At 32.9% G+C, this 24,286-nt stretch overlaps 6 protein-coding genes across 11 annotated transcripts in view; 4 read left to right on the forward strand and 2 right to left on the reverse strand.

The window, feature by feature from the left end:
• Nucleotides 1-24,286, forward strand: part of LOC127847411 (uncharacterized) — a 334,665-nt gene that overhangs the window by 231,126 nt on the left and 79,253 nt on the right. The window lies entirely within an intron of this gene.
• The window catches only part of LOC127847412 (uncharacterized), a 292,485-nt gene that overhangs the window by 209,923 nt on the left and 58,276 nt on the right, over nt 1-24,286 (forward strand). The window lies entirely within an intron of this gene.
• The window catches only part of LOC127847426 (14-3-3 protein homolog 2-like), a 278,492-nt gene that overhangs the window by 168,636 nt on the left and 85,570 nt on the right, over nt 1-24,286 (reverse strand). The window lies entirely within an intron of this gene.
• LOC127847419 (GDP-fucose transporter 1-like) overlaps nt 1-24,286 on the forward strand; it is a 291,500-nt gene that overhangs the window by 162,490 nt on the left and 104,724 nt on the right. The window lies entirely within an intron of this gene.
• LOC127847414 (dnaJ homolog subfamily C member 11-like) overlaps nt 1-24,286 on the reverse strand; it is a 313,717-nt gene that overhangs the window by 144,994 nt on the left and 144,437 nt on the right. The window lies entirely within an intron of this gene.
• On the forward strand, nt 1,887-7,048 carry LOC127847422 (aggrecan core protein-like). 2 transcript variants are annotated; one of them, XM_052379326.1, is made up of 8 exons: nt 1,887-2,014; nt 2,572-2,716; nt 3,589-3,674; nt 4,249-4,321; nt 4,543-4,716; nt 5,020-5,295; nt 6,139-6,312; nt 6,892-7,048. In XM_052379326.1, the coding sequence occupies exons 2-8, from the start codon at nt 2,572-2,574 to the stop codon at nt 6,978-6,980; spliced, it is 1,017 nt and encodes a 338-aa protein (XP_052235286.1). In that variant the 5' UTR covers nt 1,887-2,014; the 3' UTR covers nt 6,981-7,048. The 2 variants fall into 2 exon arrangements, with proteins under 2 accessions (XP_052235286.1, XP_052235285.1); XM_052379325.1 differs by having other exon boundaries at nt 2,003-2,087.

A 24,286-nucleotide genomic window follows, 5' to 3' on the forward strand; every position in this document is an offset into this window, starting at 1 on the left:
GCGCGCGTGGTTGATTTTCAACGCTTATTTTTAAGTATCAATTCTCTTAGGAATATGTTTTAAGATACATAGTTGAAAAAAAGTACATGTTATATTTGTATTATTTCAAGTTAATGTAATTTTAACGAAAGTTGTAATGCCCATTTTTATCTTTAAACGTATATACACAAAATAGCGATTTACAAATATACAAAACTAGGTCCTACAAATAAATGTATAGAGTTCCATAAGGAATGTTTATCATATTCAAATAGTTTTGAAAAGCTCTTTTAGCAGTCCTAATGCAGTCCATATATTTTATAAAACATATAATACTCAGTGACTTTTGCCAATGATACTGTGACAAAGTAAGATATGTCTGATTTGCTATCAAATTTTCGAGTTATCGTTCTGAACACACACATTACGGCGTTTCATATGACGACTAATGTCAGAAAAAAATTAACATGTACAATAATGAAAGTTCAGTGACATCACTATCAATAACATCTGATTCACAGTAAATTACGGTAAGTTAACAAAAATCAATGCGATCGTTTGACTTAACATATATAATACCATTCAGCAAATGTCTGATTTGTTTGCTTTTTTAACAGCCATCTACGATAATATATAGCAGAGCAGATATGATACATAGCTTATAATATGAGAGCAAATCAAAGGTCATGCTCTATCTCTGGTTCTGTGTTCCCAGCATATTCGTATACCCATGGTTATAAATTAAGACTATACCATACTCAGAGCTATATATTCGGTTCTAACTGAACATTTAATAACCGTACGTGAATCTTCATTTCAATATTGACTTCCAATGTTCTCTTTGAAGCCGTAGGTTGATATTAAATAGACAATCCTTATTATGTTACATTATTGGTGGTCTGTATATATACAAACAGAATTATCGTCTATCTTTGTTCTTAATCTAACCTTTATGTTTGCGTTCAAAAATTGATTAGCAAATACTGTCCTAGCGTTATGCAAGCAAATATAACCTGAATGAAAGCGTCGTCTTAAAACACGTTTTGTCCGTTAGCAAACAAATATGAATATGATTTGATTGTTGAGAGCTAACAACAGCATCGCAAACACACTGTGTAAACATTAACATCATTTTATTGTTCAAATAGTTTAACAACACTGCCCCATCCCATTAATTACGATCCATTGAGCATTATAATAAATTGTAGGGTATTACTTTATTTACAATATACAGTACCTCAAATTAAATTCAAAAGCACTATGACATAGTATTATTTATCAAATGTTATCATAGTCACATACAGATTACAATATTAATAGGCGGTGTTGTTTTGTTCACGGTATTTTTCATTACAATGGTTGACATTCCTTGCGGAAAAAAATAATTTAATATCGGGGTTTATGTTTTTACCATAGAATAATCATTTATCATTAATAATCATTATTTTTCTAAGACGGGTTAGTAATGGTGCTGTAATATCACGTTACCTTTGTTATAACAATGATGGACAATACGAACTTTCTTTCCTAAGACGAACATCAAAACTTATGGAAGAGAACACACATATATCTCCTGAGTAGAAACCTTAAAATAATATTGATAATTATGTCGACTACTCGACATTTTAAGATCAATAGCAACATGCTAAGCATCAATTATATGTCCACCAAATAATTATTAAAGCCAATATTTTGTTTTCGAAGACCCGTGTTTAATGTTAATGCGCCCACAAATACTTTGTATAAATCGTACTTGTTTCCTTTTTTTTTAAATCAAATTTTATACAAAAACCATTAAACAAAAAGAATCCTAATAATTCAACGTCTTGCCTATTGACGATATAAGCTACATTTTAAACATTAATTTTCCTAAAACTGGAGCAAATTGTTCCTTCCTTAAACAAAAGCATGCTTTATCGACTACTAATTTGGTCTTAATAGGACAACAAATTCAGAACAAGACTATTTATAATCATAAACGTGTTATGATAACACGTACCACATTGGCATATCCTCGCAAAATTTGACACATAAGGTTAGATTGAAATTTCATTGTTATAACTATTTTGCATTCATTAATATTTTATGTGTTATTTAAGTTAGAAATGGTAAGGACAGTAGTAGTAGTTGTTGTTGTTGTCGTTGCTACTATATTTATTGTTGTTGTGGTTATGGAAATGGTGGTGATGCTGATGATGGTGGTGAATGTGATGGGGGTGGTAGTACAGTGGTAGCGACATTAGGAACACCGTTTTTAAATACATTTATATGGTAGTATTCCTTGTGTTGGGAAGATATGATCCAATAAACAAAACACGTTGTATAACCTTATTGACGATTTAAAAGGGCAATGGTCGTTTATAAACAGATAAACAATAAAGATGCCTTCATAATTGGTTTTGCACGTTTAAATCAAAGTATATTTTAACGTATCTAAACTACGCTCGACATTTAACATCTGATTATCTTTAGCTGTCAATCAGAATACATGCATAATTTAACAAAAATATGTTTTTAATAATAATTATACTTCTATAAAATTCCAATCATATAGTGCATAAGCTGAATCGTTGCAGCTGTTTCTTTTTTTAGATGTTCCGGTATTTGGGAATAGTAATTACAGCGTTCGTCACATGCTGTCATGTGACACTGGTCATGTGCGACTTTCCTTGCATGTGCACGTATGCGATGGAAACCGAAGTTCACGCCGTAAAAGATGCGGCTTCAAAGATACTTGGTATATATAGCCTTGAAGTCTAATACTAAATTACTGTGAAATTTACCTGTATAATAATTTCTTTAGAATAATATCACTTTAGATTTAGAGGAAACAAATTTCAAGATACCTCTTTTTAGGATAGTTCTATTGCTCCTAGATATGGTTATTGGGAAAAGGAAGAGTCTTCCAAAAATATACTTTATTGGATCTTCTTTATACACCGCTACATTTCTCGTTGTTAAACTCATTAAGAGTATTATGTTTGCTAAAATGTAAAATGTAAGACTTAGATTTAAATCAGTCTTGCTGTTTAACTTACCAGGGCAACAAAATTGTATTCATGGAAATAAAATAACTGTAAACACGTTCGTCGTAACAATTATGTTATTTATTGTAGAGCAAGTTGTAGATTACCATCGGAATGGCAACTTTGTTCGATGCTGAACTTTTAAAGATGAATTAAGACGATGCGTTAAAATTTGACTTAATACTACAGCTAAAACATGACTTCCGTCTTATAATATTTGAAATAAATGTTGATGTTTTATTGTCTATACATTTATTTATTGGCTTATTTAAATACGCTTTACGGTAAATAAAACGTCTTCAGAATGGAACGATGTCACGCGAAAACGCATTTTAAGAAATTATAAAGTTTTGAAGGTAGTAAAGGGTTGTTGTTATTGTTTCGTCTTGATTTGTTAAAATGCAAGTTATGAAAAAATCTGACTTTCGATGGCATTGCATATTCTTATGCACGGATATCGTTTTAAAACTTCGTGAATAATCTAACCAAGACTTGCATAAATTCGTACTTCCTAATATCTTTATAAATGTTGTGCAAAATGGCAACGTGTGTAAAATTCTATACATTAGTTATACGTTATCAGGTTACTTGTACGAGTTCGACTGTAAGGAATTATACGCCGTAGCCGCGAATGACAGCACCTGGACCGCTGTCGCCTTCAAGCACCAAGTAAGGCAAACAATTTACATGTTTTCATCAGAATGAAAAGCTTAACGAAACAAGATATAAATATAGCTCTCTTTTTGGTTCCGACTTCCCACGATGATTGGAACGGCCGATCCATGATACCGGATTGAAAATTGTAAAATGACACCATTACGCTTATTTCATGTGAGACCTCACGAGATTTATCAATAGCTTGTTAAAATGGCGCAATTGTCATAGCACGTTATTTATATATTCATTTGCTCTCTTCAAAGCATCGCTTTATAATATCTTAAGGGAAACAACTGTTTTTCCTTCCCTGTTGAACTATATAGTAATGTCACACAACGAAACAACACGTGACCTCTCCGAAAGGCTATTTGCGTTGTTTCTAAATCAATTTGTATTTCACAGCATTAACATGGATATCTATCAATGATACAATCATTGATTTGATGTGATCAGAAACCAATAAGACATTAACCTCAGTCCACTCCGTAACGAAAAACAGACAAGAAATGAAACTTTTTGTATAAGCCGTACACGCATCAATAACGATTGTTGAAACATGAGCTTTCTGAACATTTTTGTATTCTAGGTCGGCTATATTCAGAAGACGAAAGATCATGAGATACAACAGTGTCCAGGAAGTCCCGATGCTACCGATACAGGTCTGACATAAAAAATTAATCATTAACACTTATGAAAATAGATAATTTACTGTTTGTATACTAACAAATAACATTTGTATGTGTTTTATTACGTTCTATTAGGTTTAAATGTATGTGTATTTTTTCGTATGAGTGTTGACATGTTTTTTAAATTAAACTCTGTTACGTAAATAGTGCTCTGACAATTCTCAGTGACTGCTGCATCTACCATTTCTTATTAGTTCCGACAAGCGGTAATCCGATTACCCTAGCTCTGACAACCGCCCCACCAAGCACTCAATTTCCGACAACAGTGAAAATATCTACAGCAGCTCCGACTACCGCTTCGCCGTCGACTGCAACTCATTCGTCTATGCACTCAACACCAGCCCCGGAAGAAACGACCGAACTTCAAGGTGACTTGAGTTTACCATCCATAGGATTTGATCTTCAATATGGAAAACAGTGAGCATAAAGTAATGGAAATTTATATTATGTCTTTCAAGTAGGCAGACATTCATGATTAGTACTACACGTTTTATGGTCAATGCATGAATTTACGTGCAATGCACAAGTATGTTGAATATCGCCTGTTTTCCTTTCATATCTACTTTGTTAATATGACTCATATTGCTTGACATTCCTGTCAGACGTACTGAAATGATGTTTGAATATAATGCGGCGCCTGACAATGTTGTTTAAATACATATACATTTAAGAATACAAGTGTCCATTCGGTGTTGTCGAATATGCATTGCTTCACGGTGGACACGTCACGGTGCAGAATGACAGCTGTTTTGAAATCGTGAGCCAACCAATGACATGGAATGACTCTGAACATCACTGCAACGCAAACGGAGGCCACCTTGCGTACATCACCAGTCAATCGGAGGAAAATTCAATTATGACTTTCCTGTACAAAGAAGGCTTCAAGCAGTCCGTGTGGATCGGTCTTACAGACCAGGGCAAAGAGGAGAACTGGTTCTGGACATCGGGTATGTTCACCAAAGTCACTAAATGTAACTTGCATGGTATTGAACGTTCAGATAGGGTGATCCCAGCTCTTGTATTTTATACAAAGAATTTGTGTGTATGTTTTGTCTTGTATTACCAATGTATCACTCGTTTATTTCAAAGAGTAACGGATCTTAACAAGTATTTCTATACTGGTGATAATTGTTGAATTCATACTTTAATAAGTCAAGTTTTTGAAAGTAGTATTTTTACGAAAGTGGTTGAGAGTATATTTAGGTGTATGTTGAGATGAGTTTGAGTATGAGTTGCCACGAATAGTAGACATGTTTATTTCGAAGGCGTAAACTTTTGAAATGGTGACTTTTAGCTGTTGGGTATTTGTCACAAAACTAAACAAACATCAATCGAGAAAACGCATGAAGGATATAAACATGAACAGCCTCAAACGATATCTATTGGGAGTTTTCCCGTTAATCGTACACAAAGTTTCTCTGCTTTTTATGACTCAAAATTTACACAATTCCAATATGAATGCTGATTTTAAAACTTCATGGCTATGTAGTTTGTTAATGGTAATCCTTAAGCGAGATGCCTTTTAGTTACAACCCTTGCTAATTTTAGTAACACATTAGATTAATTAGTATATGGGAAAACAAGTTGAAGGACTATTCGGTTTTTTACTTATGTACATCAGATGACTTAAGGCAAATGATCATAACAAACATTTATAAACAATTTTTCTTGTTGTTTATGCGATAAAATGATAAAAGCAAGGTTGTTTAGATGAAGGTTTAAGACAACGAACGTTATTATCGCAAATGTAAGTGCTTTCTTAAACATTCAAATACCTGTTGTGACTTCAGGTTATCCATACGCGTGGGCCAACTGGTTCCCTTTTAGATACAATTCAGACACGCACAACTCGGAGGATTGCGTAGCACTGGTCCCTGACATGCACGTGATCTTTGGTATCCATACATATGGACAATGGAATGACCTACAATGTACTGTCCTTAATCCATCACTGTGCCGTTATGGTAAAACATTTTTTTTCAATGCTTATACATTGCATTGAGTTCATTAGGAATGATATGTATTTATTTTAGCAACGTAAATACATTGAATGTAAAATAAACACAACCATAAGATGTATTAGTAAGCTAAATAGTTTTTCTTTATTTCTTCTTTTGCTGTTGCTGCTGTTGTTATTTGTTGTTTTTTTGTTCCAAATCGTACTTTCATTTAGACGATTGTCAACATTTTTCGCATGAATACTTTTAATACAAAAAAAATGTTATAAGGAGCTCCCATGACTGTATATTAACTCTAGCAATGGAAAAGTGGTAACGGTCTCACGTCTTATTCCGTACATAAATGTGTTCGCAAAGACCCCAATAAGTGGCTCTCACCAGAAACGGACTTTACGTTGTCCAAATCAAACCAAGTATTTCGAAGCTTATAACAAAGTTATAAAAACGGTTGATGTAACAATTAACACAACGGCAAAGTTAAACATTTCATTTCCAATTGACATTCGTGTCTTTCAGATGGCCATATTAGGAGAGACAAAAGAAAGCGTTAACATAATATCTTTCAATCCACACTTTGTCTTTCAGATGCTCATCCGATTCAGCAAGGTACAACGACACCTCACGGCCTTCTCGGATTTCTGTCCAACCTTGCCCACTCCATAGCATTGGGATAGTTTAACCTCCATAGCATTGAGTTAGCTTAATACAACTCGAAATAAACCAGCATGATAAACACAGTAAATTTTAGTAAATTTCTCCCGGCGGCATGTGAGTTTGGTTGTGAGTCTAGTAAGTTAATTAGGGAGGCCTGATGGGGAACAATCCGGGTCCGCATATAATGTGGCATCTGGCTCGGAAAGGACCTAATAAACCTCACAATAGAACACCGTTCATTTAAGTGTTTTCCTTGGACGTATGTCAAATCGTTTCCTTAAACCGCTGTATACGATATTTATACACTCAAGAAATAAACATACAATACATTGAGACTGTTTAAGAGATCAGTTTATTCTCTCGGATAAATCACACTGATATAGTACGCTGTCCGTAAAGACTTGTAATATTTTGTGTAAGGTTTCTAATGCTTGTGTTTGTTCTGGAAACAAATGTAAAAGACAATGGTTTAAAAAAACTGGATACGTACATGTGTTAATATTAAAATACTCATAGCACACAATTAATTATTCATTTCATTAGGTCACACGCCTAATTACGAAAAGCACTTTGATTTATTACCAGTACAAATATGTTGTGGTAGAACCATCAAAACAAACTTTAAAACAGTTTGTACACATAATTTGATAAATCGTAAGGTTATCTTTAACTACATACTTCCAAAAGTGGAAATATCAATATAATGCTGAATTTGTTCACCTACTACAATAATTGCATATTAAACAAATGGATGTTTTTAGTGTGTTTGGCGACTGTATACTCGTATTGTTCGATTTCTTTGAAAGTTTCCATTAGTTATTGGTTACTTTCTTCTGCTTCTTTTCACAAGCAGATCGTCATCCTTGTAGAATTAAGGGAATTAAGTGACAAATATACAATTATTAAAATAATAATTTCATATGTGTTTTCTGAATTCATACTTCTGTTGGTGATTTAAGCGAACGGTTAATAAATGACTAGAGGCTGTTAACAATGTTAAATACAAGTTTTGAACAATCACGCTTTTAATTACCTAGGTTATTTATGTAAATATTAATGACACAGTTTACGAAATGCAACAATTTTAACACACCCAAAATCCGCATGTGGATCACTACATGATATTTGAATAGAAATAATAAGTGGCGTTTTATAGTCGACGCCCTTTATGCACTGTTTGCCTAGATTTATATCCTTTCTGATCGATATAACAATTTAATCGCAACATCCTCCTTATCATGAGAACCGTATGCTAACCCTGCAAAATAGCGAAATGCTGAAAATAAGCATACACATTTTTATATACGGGTTAGGGATTTGCTTCGATTGATCACAGTAGCAAAATAAATTATAAAGCTTAAAATAGAAATGCGTCACCAGTAAACGTTCAAAGACTTGACCTAGTTATTAAGTAAAACGTCCTTGGGGCCTTGGCTTTATTTTTGCAAATTATGCGGCAACTGTGCCGTTTTACTTTTCATCGTCGTTTATGGCAATCAAGGCAATTCTCGACAGTATATCAAAAAGCTGGCTAACGTCCATTCGACCGTAAAGTGAGTTTCTGAAATGCAGCTATTTAAGGATTAGTGGGCTCTAGTTCAATAAATGAAGACTTAAATATATGCGTAAAAGACAACATTTAGGTTAAGTAGTAAATTACCTACAAAACATTGTACCGACTTGGAACTTTCTATGTACTTTTGGGAGATTTTTCACCAGTTTATCACAATGACAAAGCTAACCATTACCCCAACTCGTAATATACCCGTGTAACATACAAAAATAGTCATTTATTATGTGTGCATTTCATGTTCATAAATATGTTCGTAAGCGCATTTCTACATATATTTATGCATGTAATACGATCAATTGAATAAAAACAACACACGCAATAATAACCGCTTTATACAAAACGTTGAGATGTTGCAAATAAAAATAATTAAGTAAGTAAGAAGTGAACTTATCTTAGGACATGAATTTACTTTGATGATTTTGATCTATTTTAACGTTCCCTCTCAACCAGAGTGATAGCTCAATAACACACTTTCTAAAGGCCTTAAGACATCCTTACATAGAATATCGACTCACACCTTTACAGTAGCTTTCTTCAAACACACTGACAGTAATTTTGTACACACATCCCAATCACAAGTTCTACACACACCCATACAGTTCGAACACAAACACTTTTAGTTACATCTGTTGCAAACTAATCATATAGATTACAAAATGCAACATTTAAAATGAATATAATATACATATTAAACATGGAACTTTATCCAATCGAGTATACGATTAACACAGAATTGAATCAGAACTTTATTTAAGATGTGCACGAAACATTGAAATCCATCAAGACAATTGTTTTTCATTCACAGGTATTTATCCGTACACAAACATCGTCTCCAAACAGAGAACAAATGCAGTCAGTACGATTCCTGCGAAGATGGCGTCTGAGCCGTTACACAGGTCTTTGTCACAGAAGCATGCCATTGCCGTCGTCTTATCTGATAATTTCATTTGCGTACATTTACTTCCATCCTCAATTTTCACCGGGCTACAATGTCTCTCAACATCTGAAATGATCGTGTGTGTTTTTCAAACTGTATATAAATAACACATTTATTATGCATTTTATTGGTATGAAATTATTATATTTGTTTAACATTTGCCGTGTTAAAATGGAAGATGTTTATGTTAATATATCAACATAATGGAGTAAACGTACGTACTTTACAAATCGCGAATTGAAACAATTCAATTACGTTTTATACATACATTAAATACATTTTTCATACTGTACATATATTGTATATAATAGGATACGACACTTTGACGAATATTTATAAATAATCCATTTGGGCAAAATTACTTTTGAAACCATAAATTGACGTCGGCATGCAGTAACGCAGTACTTACGATTGGTACCTTCCACCTTGGACTTAAGGCATTGCGCACAATTATTTATTGGTGAAAACCTGCCTTTCTCAAACTCATCGTTGCAACCGGGATGTACTGTACTTGTGCAGTCATAACACAGGAGCGCCCCGGAAAAGCCTGAAGAAAATAAATTATGTTGATATGGGTCCATTCCTTAAAATATCATTTCTAAAATATGTAATCTCATGAATACAGGCAGTCGTGTGTGAAAGCTCATCAACCACACAACGAATTGCTCGTTGAAACTAACATTCATTATTCAATATTATTTTTATGCTAGTTTAATAAAAACACCTGCGTTTTCTCTTGAAAATTGTTACAATTCACAGCATTCACATTTCATTTACTCAATATTGTATCCGTAACACTTGAATATTTCCATTTTAATAAAATCGTCAGGCGAATGACAAGTAGTGCACCGCTTATAGGCGTTTGTTTACGACTATAGCAAGTCCATACAATATAAGTTGCTTTTGTTCATTTTGGATCCGTTTTGTGCTCCATCTCACTGATATAACGTGCTTTGTTTTCTTGAAATGGCGCTTATAATTGATATATATTAATCCAATATATACTAGAAATGAGACACATAAACAAAGTAACAACGTGATAATACAAAAGTTTACTGATAAATATTTATAGTTCTGTTTTGTATATCACGCCATGATATTAAACTTATATGATGGCTACTATATTCGTATGCATTCGAAGCATTTTAAAATAAGTGTTCATTAATAATGGACTATCACACACTGAGTAAAAGTTTAGTCTAAAGAGCTCAAGAGCCTATAAAATTGAAGATCTCACTTTCCTGAATTTGTTCTTCCAACGCACTAAAATACTTAACATACCGAAATATTTGACATGTTTGGTGCGTTAACTTATTTCGTCTGTCATACTTAATAAGATCATTCAAATATTCGCAAAAATTAAGAGCATCTTTTTCTTAATCCACACGTAGTATGTAACGTAAAGAGTTATGTTATAATATGTATAACATATAATTTCAAATAACATTTTTGCGTAAATAATGTACCTGTGTGAAGGCTAAGAAAGAACATAACAGTGAAACGCGCTTTCATTTCCATCCACGTTGAATATTTATATATCCCCGTATCGTATTTTATTTGAATGGACACATAAATGCGATGAACAGTGCATAAACATTTTAAACGGGTGGTCGTTGTGGTCGAACGCACCGATATTAACGTTATTTAACCCATGTAAGCCTAGTGTACTCTCCCCTCCTTCTGAATTGGATCAATTTATTTCCAAAATTAGGGATGTCTAGTATATTTATTTCTATATTTAGAATATTTTTACAGAAATTCCTTTAAGCAAACAGCGCAGACCCTGATGAGACGCCGCATCATTCGGCGTCTCAAATGGGTCTACGCTGTTTGCTAAGGCCTTTATTCTAGACGCTAGGCATTAATGGGTTAATACACTTCATGCTATGACGCTAAATATATTTTCGCGCATAATTTAAATTAAAAGTACATGAAAGCAATTAATTAAATATAAACTATGTATGTTAGTGTACAATCGTCTTACAAATACATTTGTTACCATATACAACAAGTGATATCTCTCCGGACCTCGCAACCCGTACAGTTGTTTGGTATATTATGACAAATGAAATGATAATACGATCAAACTCTGAAATCAACAAATATATATTTCATCAACACCATTTTTATATTTAAATTGATATGTTCTTTGGCCTATTTGTAATAAGTGTTAACATACTGAATTTCATGAATGCATACAGCTTATGATAAATATAGTCAGACTCGTTCTAACACTTTTATAATCTCATGCATGTTGTATATGTCGTTTATTTAGTAAACAATAGTTATCGCTAGTTGTTCTATAATTACATAACCTTAAAACGTGTAAGCTCATCTCACTACTGAATTGCACACTGGACATATACAATCATCGATTGCAGCCTATGTTAAACAGTGCATGGCTCTTCAAAGATCATGTACATAGAATTGTTTATTTGTTTATGTATAGTCGATACTTTAATCAAACACTATTACGTGACTTTATATTGTTAATGGGTTGATTGAAAACGTTGGAGGAACAGCTTAATCGGTTGCTAATAAAACTACATTTCATATAAACATCGTATTGGTGAATATTTGAAATATATTTAAAAATTTGAAAAAGGTACTAATAAAGAATTAATAAAGACGTAACTTCCTAGCGATGTTTCCTAAGTTTTTTAGTTAATATGTTTGCATTATGTATTAACTATTTGTAAACTAAAAAATATGTCTAGCGTAGTCACTTTATTTGCAAAATGTTTGAATTAAATCGTAATCATCTTAGATTTATCAGACAGTAATAAAGCTATCAAACTAACTCCGATGTTACTTAAATACACTGAAAGCGCAATCGCGCGTGGTAGGTAAAATTGACGATTCGAAAAATAATGTTATCAACGGCCTCGCCAATAAATACGGGAAAATTATATTAGCATAATTTGTTTAGTATATTAGCATAATGTCAAAGAAAACTGTCTGGCTGTTTTTCAGAAATGATAAATGATGTGAATTGATTAAATATGGTTTGAATATCGGTAACCGACTAGTGAATCACATTAAAACTTCTATTTGAATATTAATATTAAAAATAAATAAATAGTGAGGGAATAGATGCTTGTACGTATTTTTTTAGGAAAAGAAACTATAAATAACCATGTGAATATTGATGATGTTAGCAAACTTTTGCAAGTTGTTCTTGAAAATAACTGTTTTGATTTCAATAATGATACTTATTTACAAACTGGGTACTGCTATGGGAATATACTTTTGACATTTTTAGAACAAGCCATACAAATATCGCACAATTCATAAATAATCTGCAATATTTGCTTTCCGATTAAATTCATGTTAGGCATAGAAATGTGTAAAGTATAAGATGATAAAAAAGCACCACACTGGAATTCGGAATGTCCCATTTTTTACAAGGGTATTAACGACTCATTTATCTGTTGTGTAATGGAATGTTTTTCATTCTTTGTTTACTTATATATTAAATTATTTTCGTGTACAGTAAGAGCATTTACCATAGACAAATAAAACAATGTGTAAGTTTAAACATATGTTTGTTTGCAGAAATCTGCAAATGTAACCGAGTTTACATACGGCTATTATTTGTTAAACTGCTCCGGTTCATTTGAACAGCAGTAATGTAGAGTACGTGACGTAGCGTGTGACGAAAAAGAAAGTTTATAGAGTTCATAAACTCATTTGAAAATAGTAATAGGATGGCATAAGGGTCTTTATTTAACTATGCTAAAATAATTATTAAAGACCCTAGATGCAAAATCGTCAATTATTGAGTTAAATGGATTATTTATGGATTTTAAAGGATTATTAAAGGTAAGATACTAGTTCGAACGTGTTTTGGTTTTTGTTTGTACTTTTGTCGTTTACGGTTTTCGGAAAAATGATTTTAACATGGGCACCATTGATGCATCGGATCACACACGGCATATCCATAACATTATATAAAAATCACGTTCTGTGCGTCCTTAAATTCGACGTCCGAAGTCGGAAAACGTATTGCCCTGTAAATTAAGTCAAATAAAGTGTCAGTCGCTGCAATTGTCTGTTTACTTGTCGAAATGTTCAAGATTGTCGATGGTAAGCTTTTATAATGTCGCGCGACTCGGCCATTTTGTGTAAGTTACCTCTCGGTTACTTGAACTTACTCACCTAGAGAAGCAGGGTATGTTTTAAGTGGGTTTTAACTGATCGGTATAGCTTACCCAATTTTATACAAACGCTTACCGACCAGTAACCGACAAGTTACTGACTTTTGACCGCCGGTATGTGGTTAACCGCCGGTTTAACTGTTTGTACAATCGGGTGCTGACGGTCTAAATAATAAACTGCTTTATGACATATAGAAAATAAACATAATTTACATATACATTTGATGTTTGTCTATTACTATGTTTTTTTATAAATTATATTATTACTAATAGACTGTTGTATCATCACTGATCCATCTTTGTATTATGTATTATGTAATATTATGTACTATATATATTTTTCCGCCAAACGACGTTACGTTATTGTATGACGTTGACGTCACTTCCTTTGTATTTGTTTATATGAATGTACTACTGATGAAGGCTATGGCCGAAACATGTTTAGTACCTAAGACATTTTAATAAACAGTGAAATGTTTGTACGATTAATTTATTGTTTTTTTTTAATTTAATATTAATATTACGCAGAAGAATTGACTTTGAAATTGCATTGACTTCTATTTTTGTCTCTTTTGCCTAAATGGTTTTATATTCATACCAAACTGGTCATTTTTAAAATTAAATTAAGAAACAATAATGTGAAACAAGGTCATATACAAAATGGTTGCATTTCGCATTTTGAATATCACGCGATTGCCTCGGTTATTAAAGCATTTTACCTTAAAAGGGTTGAACTGATGTATGTCAAAGAAGAACTATTTCGTACCTTCATCGCACACGATTTGGCGACGACAAAAGCACACATTCGTTAGTCAATTTGATTTTGATAATGTGTCCCCTCATTATGCTTTTCTTTTATTTCCTTACACAATGTTTTCGGCGTAGCAGACTCGAATGAATACACTTCATTTAAGCCATTAAATGATTTGCGCATAATCCCAAAGAACATGGGCAACATCACATCGTCTTTGTAGCATAGGATGTGAAACTGTTCAGTGTAGGGAGATGAGGCTGCATGTTCAACGACACATTTTAGCCCAGTTACGCTTCTCCGGTAAGTTCCATCCCCAAGACTTTCAGGGTCAGTGCTGGGCAGTAAAGCGTCAGGGGAAGAAGGAATATACTATCAAAAAACACCTTTGGTTGATACCACTGTATTGCCTTTCAAGATATCAAATTACACAATTTTATAAATGAATGAAAACCTATCGGTAAAAGCCATTTAATTTATTGTGAGAAAACACTAACGAAATAGTATAGTCTCCATTATAGAAGGGAATTTGTTTGATTATCTAGCCACACATGTTTGACGTATGCAAGCCATAGGCTAGCAACATTTGCCAGTTTGCTTTACATAATACAGTGTTACTTTAATTTTCAATCGGAAAGTAGCGTGGCTTGATGTTCCATTTACAAGACGCAATTGGATTTGTATAGATCCACATAATGCGAAAATGGTTGTATGCAATATGCTGCAAGCGTAGCTCCAGCATATGCATACTAAATAGGTTACTACGGATACCATGAAACCGTGCGTGCTTTTTTATAGAGGAAAGCGTAGCCCCTGACCAGTCTGCACAAGTACGCACGCTGGTCTTGAGCTACGTGTGCCGCATATGCCATAAGACCAATTTTTCGCATGCGGATGCAACAGTGTTATTTGAATGTGTGGGAAGAAAACTGCGTCTTAATAATATATCAACATACAATATTCGATGACGAAGAAATTAATTCATAATAAGCCATGTGAGGACACAGATGAAGTGTTATCACGTAGTAAAATTTGTATCTACGAACACTAGATGTGGTTTAATATTGCATGCTATGGATAAGCAACTATTATGTGGAAAAAAGAAAACAACAATATTTGAAACGTTGTTTTAAATGCATTAACTTAGCAATGTTCTACCTTCATTTCAAAGTCAGGATATACGTCGAATACCTTTTTATAGACATTTTTTGTGTTTCCTTCTGAACTGTGACGTGTTTGTATGTTAATGCGATAACGTCTTTTGACAATTCTTCCCAATGTACAAAATAGTTGCTGAGTCCTGATTTTTTGCGGTTTTGTTTATTTACTAATCACTGATTCGTAAGCGTTGATTATTGTAGGAAACAACGGTTTGAAGTATCATGAAGATAAAACTACGATTCCTTTTTTCAGAACAGTAGAACTAGTTTATGAGGGTCAAGCCTTTAGCAAATACCAAAGCAATCGACGATTGACCTTACATAAAATCAATGTAAACGTAGATGATCGTCTTTTACTTAAAAGATTATAATGCATGAAACGCGTGTTTTGCTGCGTGTTACTGTAAAATATGTCCATACGTTGTATTACAAGCACAAATTAATTAAAATTATAATTATGCGGTTTACTGTACAAGAACGGATGCTCATGTGACAATTTGGATACGCATCGTTAATGTATGTGTATGCTTATGGTTGATTAATTCAAATGTATACACTCGTTATTCAAGCTATAAGACTATGTTCATACTAGATTAACACATAATCATAAATTGAAAATCTTTTTGATCAATGAAAATAAGTCGCGTTTTATGGTACTTTTTGTTCAAAATTAAATAGATTTTTCACAACAGCTTATGTTTATTTTTCAAGTGCTTTAAACCTATTTTGGTAAATAGATTTATTCTTTATCTGTTATTAATATGGTATTATTTGCATTCCATTATTTACTTTTTTCTGGTTGAAACGTATGTGCTATATACTAGGCAAAGTTGTGTCAACTTGCTGGCTTCAAACAAAATCAGTAAAAAGTAAGATATTGAATGCATGATATTAAGATATGAAAACCTAAGAAATCAATACGTCGATAACCAGTAGTGAAGACCTTTCATTACGCTGCCTCAGGAGCGTAAGGATTAATTTGAAGAAACGACAAACAATTCCGGGGAATAATATCAAAGACTGTTATCGTATATTAATATAGGTTATTGCAGATGACCAAAATAAATGCCCTCACACTGTCCTTTTTAGCGCAAATACTTAGTTGCTTAAGGAAGGAAACGACACAATCTTCGAAATCGTGGTTTTTGATGCTGTGTCTCGACGAGAGCTGATTGGGCCAGCGGAAAGAATTACCTTAACAATTATGTTGTCAAGTTATAAATCATACAATCGTCACTGGGTTGTTTTTATCAGCATATTCATTAGTTTGTGAATTTGCATGAAACCATATTGCTTGAGTACTTGTACATTGAAAAGGACCATGTGTTTAGTATTTAGGCAGTTTGAACGATACAATAATCATGTAATTTAATATGCTGTATTAAACTGCAGATATAAATTTCAGACTATCGAAAACAATCACCAGGTGACATCTATTGCAAAGATTGCAACTACTTGTTCATTTTTGAAATAATTTCTTGTATGAGTTTTCTGCAAAACAACTGCACACAAAGGTATGAATACGTTTTTTTTTATTTCATCTATACCCTCATGCGATTGTGTGGATAGTATCTTGTTACCAAGCTTAACGTTTGTCATGTTATATTACATTTACATTTACCCAGAGCAAAAGTCAACAAAATCCTTCCATCGTAAACGCCCATCTCGATGTAAACAATCAAGACTGCATTGAACACACACAAAGCGAAAGTAGGCCAAATTACGCGGACCGTAGTGAAAGCACGAGTAAAGAAAATGGCTACTTACCGAAAGGCGGTAATAAATCCAACAGGGGAAAATCAATCACGAGCGAAATTGACACAGACTGTTCGCAAAATCAAACGCAAAAAGCGAATTATTCCGATGCAGTAAAACGAATTAAAAGTGGTAAATCCTCACAAGCGCAATCGACCAGAAACACACAGAGTGTTGGAAAAACCCCAAATAGCGGTACTATTAATAAAACACGGACACAGAACGCAGCCAAGCGCGGTGAATTGGACCAGAAATAGGACAGCTGTGGAGAGAACACGGGGATTCGACTTAGTATGTTAAATGTACAGGGACTAGTTGGAAAACGGTACAATAAATTGCAGTCGGTGGAAATGAAAGAACTGTTTGCAATAAACGATATTTTATTATTTACTGAAACCTGGTCAAACAAACTGTACGATTATTCTGTGGACGGGTTTCATTCTTATATATTAAACAGAAGTGTTAAATTAAAAGGCTCAAAAAGAGATAGTGGGGGGATAATAATATTTATCTCTGATCAATTGAAAAACGATGTTGAATTCTTAAAAAATACCGATGATTGTTTTATATGGGTTAAATTAAAAGGCAATTTGTTTAAAAGCAAGAGCGATGTTTTACTCTGTTTAGCATATAATGTGCCACAAGGAAGTAGTAGAGAAATGTTTGTTAATGAAAGCATATTTGATCTAATCTTAAACGATATGATTCAATTTCAATGTAATTTTAATAATAACTGTGAGTTTATTGTTTGTGGTGACTTTAATTCAAGAATTGGTAATAAACCTGATTATGTCGAAAATGATGGTTTACACCGTTTCAATTTATTACCAGATGATTATGTTGTAGATATTATTTTACCGAGGATAAGTCAAGATAAAAATGTAAACGAGAATGGTAAATGTTTACTTGATTTTTGTAAAATGTCTGGTTTAAAAGTGTTAAATGGTAGAGTAGGGGTCGATTGTCAATTAGGAAAGTTTACTTGTGTTACGAGTCGAGGATCGAGTGTTATTGATCTGGTTATGTGTACGCCATTGTTATTTTCATGTATTGATCAGTTTGAAGTACTTGATCCGAATGTATTATCTGACCACTGTGTAGTACAATTTCACATGACTTCTGTTAAAAATAATTGTTGTGTTAATGACAGGGTTATAAATGAGTGCGATAAAGTACCGCACGTATTCAAATGGGATAATGAAAAAAAGGATATTTATATACAATCTTTCAATAATTCAGGAACTACTCAATGTTTGATTAATATATGTAATGATATCGATCTTATAAATAGTTCGGCGTCATTAGATAATTGTTTAGAAAAATTTTGTACTGTAATTGATGATGTCTGTTCACCTTTATTCAAAAAGACCATAAACACTCAAGTTAGAGGTAAACATCGCGATAATAACAGTAATCAATGGTTTAATGACGAGTGTCAAAGGGCAAAATCTGAATTTTATAATAACTTGAACATATATAGAACGGACAGGTCGGATGAAAATAGAATTTTGATGGTTCAATCCCGGAGCAACTATAAATGTTTAGTAAGAAAACATAAATATAATTATGATTTAGAGCAGACAAAGATTTTAAAACATTACCGATTATTAGATGCAAAACAATATTGGAATTTATTAAAGGGATCGGTAAAGCCATGCAAGTCAGATAAATTAAAGACTGATGATTTTTTTCGATACTTTAAATCCATTAATGATCCAGACACCCATTTTTATCAGCCAGATGAAGACATTCTGTTTTTTAATGAAAGATACCTAAATGAGGAATTTCAGGTAATGTTCGATGATTTAAACATTGAAATATCTCAAGACGAAATTAAAATGTAAATCTTTAAAAAATGGTAAATCTGCTGGTCCTGATTACGTTTTAAATGAGTTTCTTAAACACGGTGTTACAAATGAATCCTTTCTTAGGGTTTTACATTTACTTTTTAATAAAATGTTTGATATAGGTTATTTCCCAGAGGCTTGGAGCGAAGGATTTATTGTTCCGCTGCATAAGAAGGGGGATTTAGATGACCCGAATAATTATAGAGGAATAACACTGTTAAGTACGATAGGAAAATTATTTAGTAAAATAATTAATAGTCGATTGAACATGTGGGGTGAAACATACAATGTGTACATAGAAGCTCAAGCCGGATACCGAAAAGGTATGGGAACTGTTGACAATATTTTTGTACTGCAGGGTATTATCAACCATATTTTGAATCAAAATAAAAAACTCTTCACAGCTTTTGTCGATTTTACGAAAGCATTTGACTTTATAGTAAGAGATATCATATGGTATAAATTGATAAAATTAGGGGTACGTGGTAAAATGTTGAATATAGTTAGATCGATGTACAATGTTGTTAAATCGAAAATAAAATTTAATAATGAAATCAGTCACGATTCGTTTACATGCTATTTGGGAGTGAGACAAGGTGAATCTTTATCGCCATTTTTGTTCTCAATGTATTTAAATGATATCGAGGAACATTTTATGCTAAATAAGTTTGAAGGAGTTAATCTTGGCATGTTAAAACTGTTTTTATTGTTATATGCTGATGATATTGTATTATTTGCAGAATCGGAAGCCGGACTGCAAAATGGATTAGATTTATTAGAGCAGTATTGTACTAAATGGAAGCTATGCGTTAATGTGAATAAAACAAAAATATTAATTTTTAAAAAAGGAGGACATAATAGACGAAATTTAAATTTTTATTACAAAGGACACATTGTAGAAATAGTGAATAGTTTTACATACCTAGGCATAGTATTTACCACTGGGGGTTCTTTTTCATTAACGTATGATGCACTCTCAGGACAGGCTCTTAAAGCAATATACAAGCTGAAATCTAATTTAGTTAAATACCCAGATATATCAGTTAATCATAGACTTGATCTTTTTAATAAACTTATTGAACCTATTCTAAGCTATGGTTGTGAAGTATGGGGGTTAAATAATAGTGTTCAGATTGAAAGAATACATATACGATACTGTAAACAAGTGTTAGGTGTTAGGTTGCAAACACAAAATAATTTCGTTTATGGAGAACTGGGACGTGTACCGTTAATAAATAAACGTATCATTTGTGTTTTAAAGTACTGGTTTAAAATATTACAATCCGATGATGTCAAGTACATAAAAATTGTTTACGATATGTTATTACATGATCATGATATATACCCAGAAAAAAAGTCTTGGGTTAAATCTCTCAATGATGTATTAGACAGATTAGGTTTTAGTGATGTGTGGTTTTTTCAAGGGGTAGGAGATATTAAGATATTTTTATCAGTAGCTAAACAACGTATTTCTGATATGTTTTTGCAAACCTGGTCAAGTGAAATGGAAAACACGACCAGAGGTAGAACTTATAGACTTTTTAGTAGCTTTCAGTTACAACCATATTTAAATTTTGTAAATGTCTCAAAATTTAGGATGACGTTAACTCGTTTTAGAGTATCTGCCCATAGACTTGAAGTGGAAGCAGGGAGATGGCACAAGCCTGAAAAGATACCTTTTCAAAATAGAAAATGCAAACACTGTAACGTCCTCGAGGATGAATTTCATTTTTTACTTGAATGCCCAACATTTATTAATTTACGGAAGAAATACATAAGTAAATACTATTGGAAAAATACAAACATGATAAAGTTTATCGAACTGTTACAAACTGACAATGAAAAAAGTGTACGAAATCTATCCATTTTTGTTTTTAAAGCATTTAAATTGAGATCTGACTTATATTATCAGTAGTTTCTCTCCAAGTACCTTCATTTATTTATCTAATTTATATTTAAAAAAAATACAATATACGATAAAGTGTGCATTAATTTGTTGTATTAAGCATTTGATCTACGTTATGTTAACAATTATGTACGCCATTGACCATTTGTGAATATATTGTGTTGTAAAATGTGTTTACTCATGGGCTTAAAGCCTAATGTATGTTGAATAAACTCTATATTATTATTGTTTAAACGTACCAACTGACCAAGTATTGTTTTGTAAATAAGTACTGCATTTGTGCCTATTACATTTATTACAACATTTATTGCCAAAAATGCAAAGCTAATTGTTTTAATTAATAACTGATCCACAACTGATCACAGGGGAAAGATCACAGGGACTGGGCAAATACGCGAAACTTTCTGGTTTTGTTTAAAAATAAAACATGATCAAAATATATTTATTTTGTGGTTTTTCTAATGTGCTTATTTAGTGGAGAATCAATGTAGTACGTTATTTGACGACCTATCGCGCAAGCAAGTTTATTGGAAGGCGTAGTGGTACGAAAACGTACAATGTATTAGTTTATTAATAGACATATAATAACGATCGCTATACACATTTTCACCAAATAGCAGTACATAAATGATGTCAGCCGGAATAGCTCAGTTGGGAGAGCGTTAGACTGAAGTTGTTTACGCAACAATCATCTATAGGCCCCCGGTTCAATCCCGGGTTCCGGCACGAACGGAACAGTTTGGCGGCTGACAATTTTTTTCAGTCAGGTTAATAAATATAATAAAGCTTTATTTTATGTAGAAATTTTAAAATCCATATTACTACAATTGGACATTTTTATTAAAATTAATGGATGCCGCGTGGTGACAACGTTAATTAAAATTTCTTACATCACTTAAATATCTTATAAAAAATACACGTGTTTTTATATTAACAAATAAATGCAAACAACACATCTATTATCCATGTATTTTTATGGTTGTCTATCATTGGCCCTAAGTACTATCCCTACCACATATAGAGCGCGAAGCGCGACACGTATTATTGATTGTAACAATGAGTTGCGATAAAGGAAAGAGCCGCTTATCAAGGAGGAGCTGTGTCCCAGCGACCCGTTTCCCTAGAGTCAAGCACTCCTCGGAGTTTTTTTTTAAGAACCACATATAGAGCGCGAAGCGCGACACGTATTACTATCCAGGTGGTATTGGCCCTTTAGCATTATCCGACCATTACGTCCATAGTTATCTTCCTTAGAATTTGAGAAATTTTGAAATCGTTGTTCGAAGTCCAAAATTGTCATCCGATTGTTCCCAAACTTGCACAGGTTTTTTTTATCAATGAGGACCCAACCCAAACTCTATATGAGCAATATCGGACCATAAGTCCAGAATTATGTCTCTTTGAATTTAAAAATAAAAGTGAAAAACTGCTTGGTTAGGTGATTATGTCAACATTTTTCATCCGATTTTTTCCAAACATACAGTGTCTTCATATCATTGAGCATTTTTACCTCATTTAAAATGAGAAACATCGGGACAATAAGTCCAGAATTTTTTTCTATTAAATTTGACAAAATAAACAATTTTAACTTGTTTAAAAGATTTCACAACTGTCGTCTGAATCTTTCCAAACTTGTTAAGTGTTTTTATATCAGTATTACTCGAACCCTATTGAAAATGATGAATATCAGAGCAATAAATCTATGTAACTCCAATAATATAAACTTTTTACCAACCACCAGGTTGTTTTACATAAGGGAAGTTACCAACCGTCAAAATGCATAACGTGGCAGTACTTATATACACATTATTAACACTGAAATCATCGCATTGAAACAATCAATGAGAAAAAAATTGTTCTTGGTTTTGTGATGCAGAATGTCGTTTTAGTAACAGGTTACTTACAATAAATAAAAGATCTCATAAGTAATTTGCTCTAAGTTGTCGTAACTGGAACTGTACTTTGTTTTAATTGTATTACATACTCCGTATGACAATGCGTTACACAACAGTAATGCGTATTACGATGAGATAGATTGTGAGTTCATTCAAATCACGCGTATGACCTCTATCCACATTATGTCTTGTTGTTTCATTGTGTCTCCGCCATTTGTCGCAATTTTCGATATTGTGCAAACACGACTCGGTATTGTAGTTTTGTTTGGCATTTACAGCGTGTTTTGGGGGTCTGCATTGCATCTGTAGTTGTCTTGGATTAAAGATTCATCGGAATATATACTACTCAAAATTTGCTAAGGATCACTTTTTGTTTTCACATTATCTTCAATTTAATTTAACTTAATTTAAATTGTTATATTGCAGGTTTTGATATTATAATGTGTGTTTTTTATTTTATTTTTATGTATTGTTTTATCATTGATGCTTGAAGCTGGCTGAATCTAGCTAGAGGCGAACTTAAAATTTCAAATACTACTCCTTAGCAAATTATGAGTAGCAAAGTTCGGTTGATTCAGATATACATTCATATACATTGCTGATAGCTGTTAATGTTTATGCAAATGAATAGTTTGCCACGCGTTTGTTCGTAACTGTTGTAGAAGTATTTAAAAATGATGTTATAGCTATCCGATAGTTTTGTTTGGTGGACTGGGGGGGTCAGTCGTGAAGCGGTTATTTGAGTGTGATATGACTTTGCCTTGCATGAAGGAAATTAAACAACAAACAATTCCAGTGAAAAGGTATTAACTCATCTGAAAAGATCAATATAAATGTGCTCAGAGAGGTTTGACGTGTTCCAATGCGACCCATATGCGAATCCTTTTTAAGTGAACTGTTTTAATATAAATTTGACTTTTTCGGGCGTTTTATGAGGTTCAAGTCAATTGAAGCACAGAGGTTTCATTATTTATGGAGTTTAAATAAATGTAAATGTAATATAAAGCTCAATATAGCGCACGTTTTAAACGGTTTTCGTAACACGTTTATTGTCTGTGATTTCAAATATACAGTTTGTCAGATATCAGCTGATGTTGTTTTTTTTTTTCACGATACAAAATTACTTCAAAACAAGCATTATCGTCAGCCAACAATGACATGGTAGGGGTTGTGATCTGAAATAAAATTGTAAAAACAATGTTATCAAACGCTTGCCGTGTGTTGTTGTTTTTGTTGCAGTTGTTTTTGTACTAAATGTGTGGGATGTTCGTTTCTACTTTACAAACAAGCTGCATTTGGTACCATATTTATTAAGCAGCACATAATAAAAATGTTTCGTATTTAA

Source organism: Dreissena polymorpha, chromosome 10 (assembly GCF_020536995.1).
Source record: "Dreissena polymorpha isolate Duluth1 chromosome 10, UMN_Dpol_1.0, whole genome shotgun sequence".
Lineage (NCBI taxonomy): Eukaryota > Metazoa > Mollusca > Bivalvia > Myida > Dreissenidae > Dreissena > Dreissena polymorpha.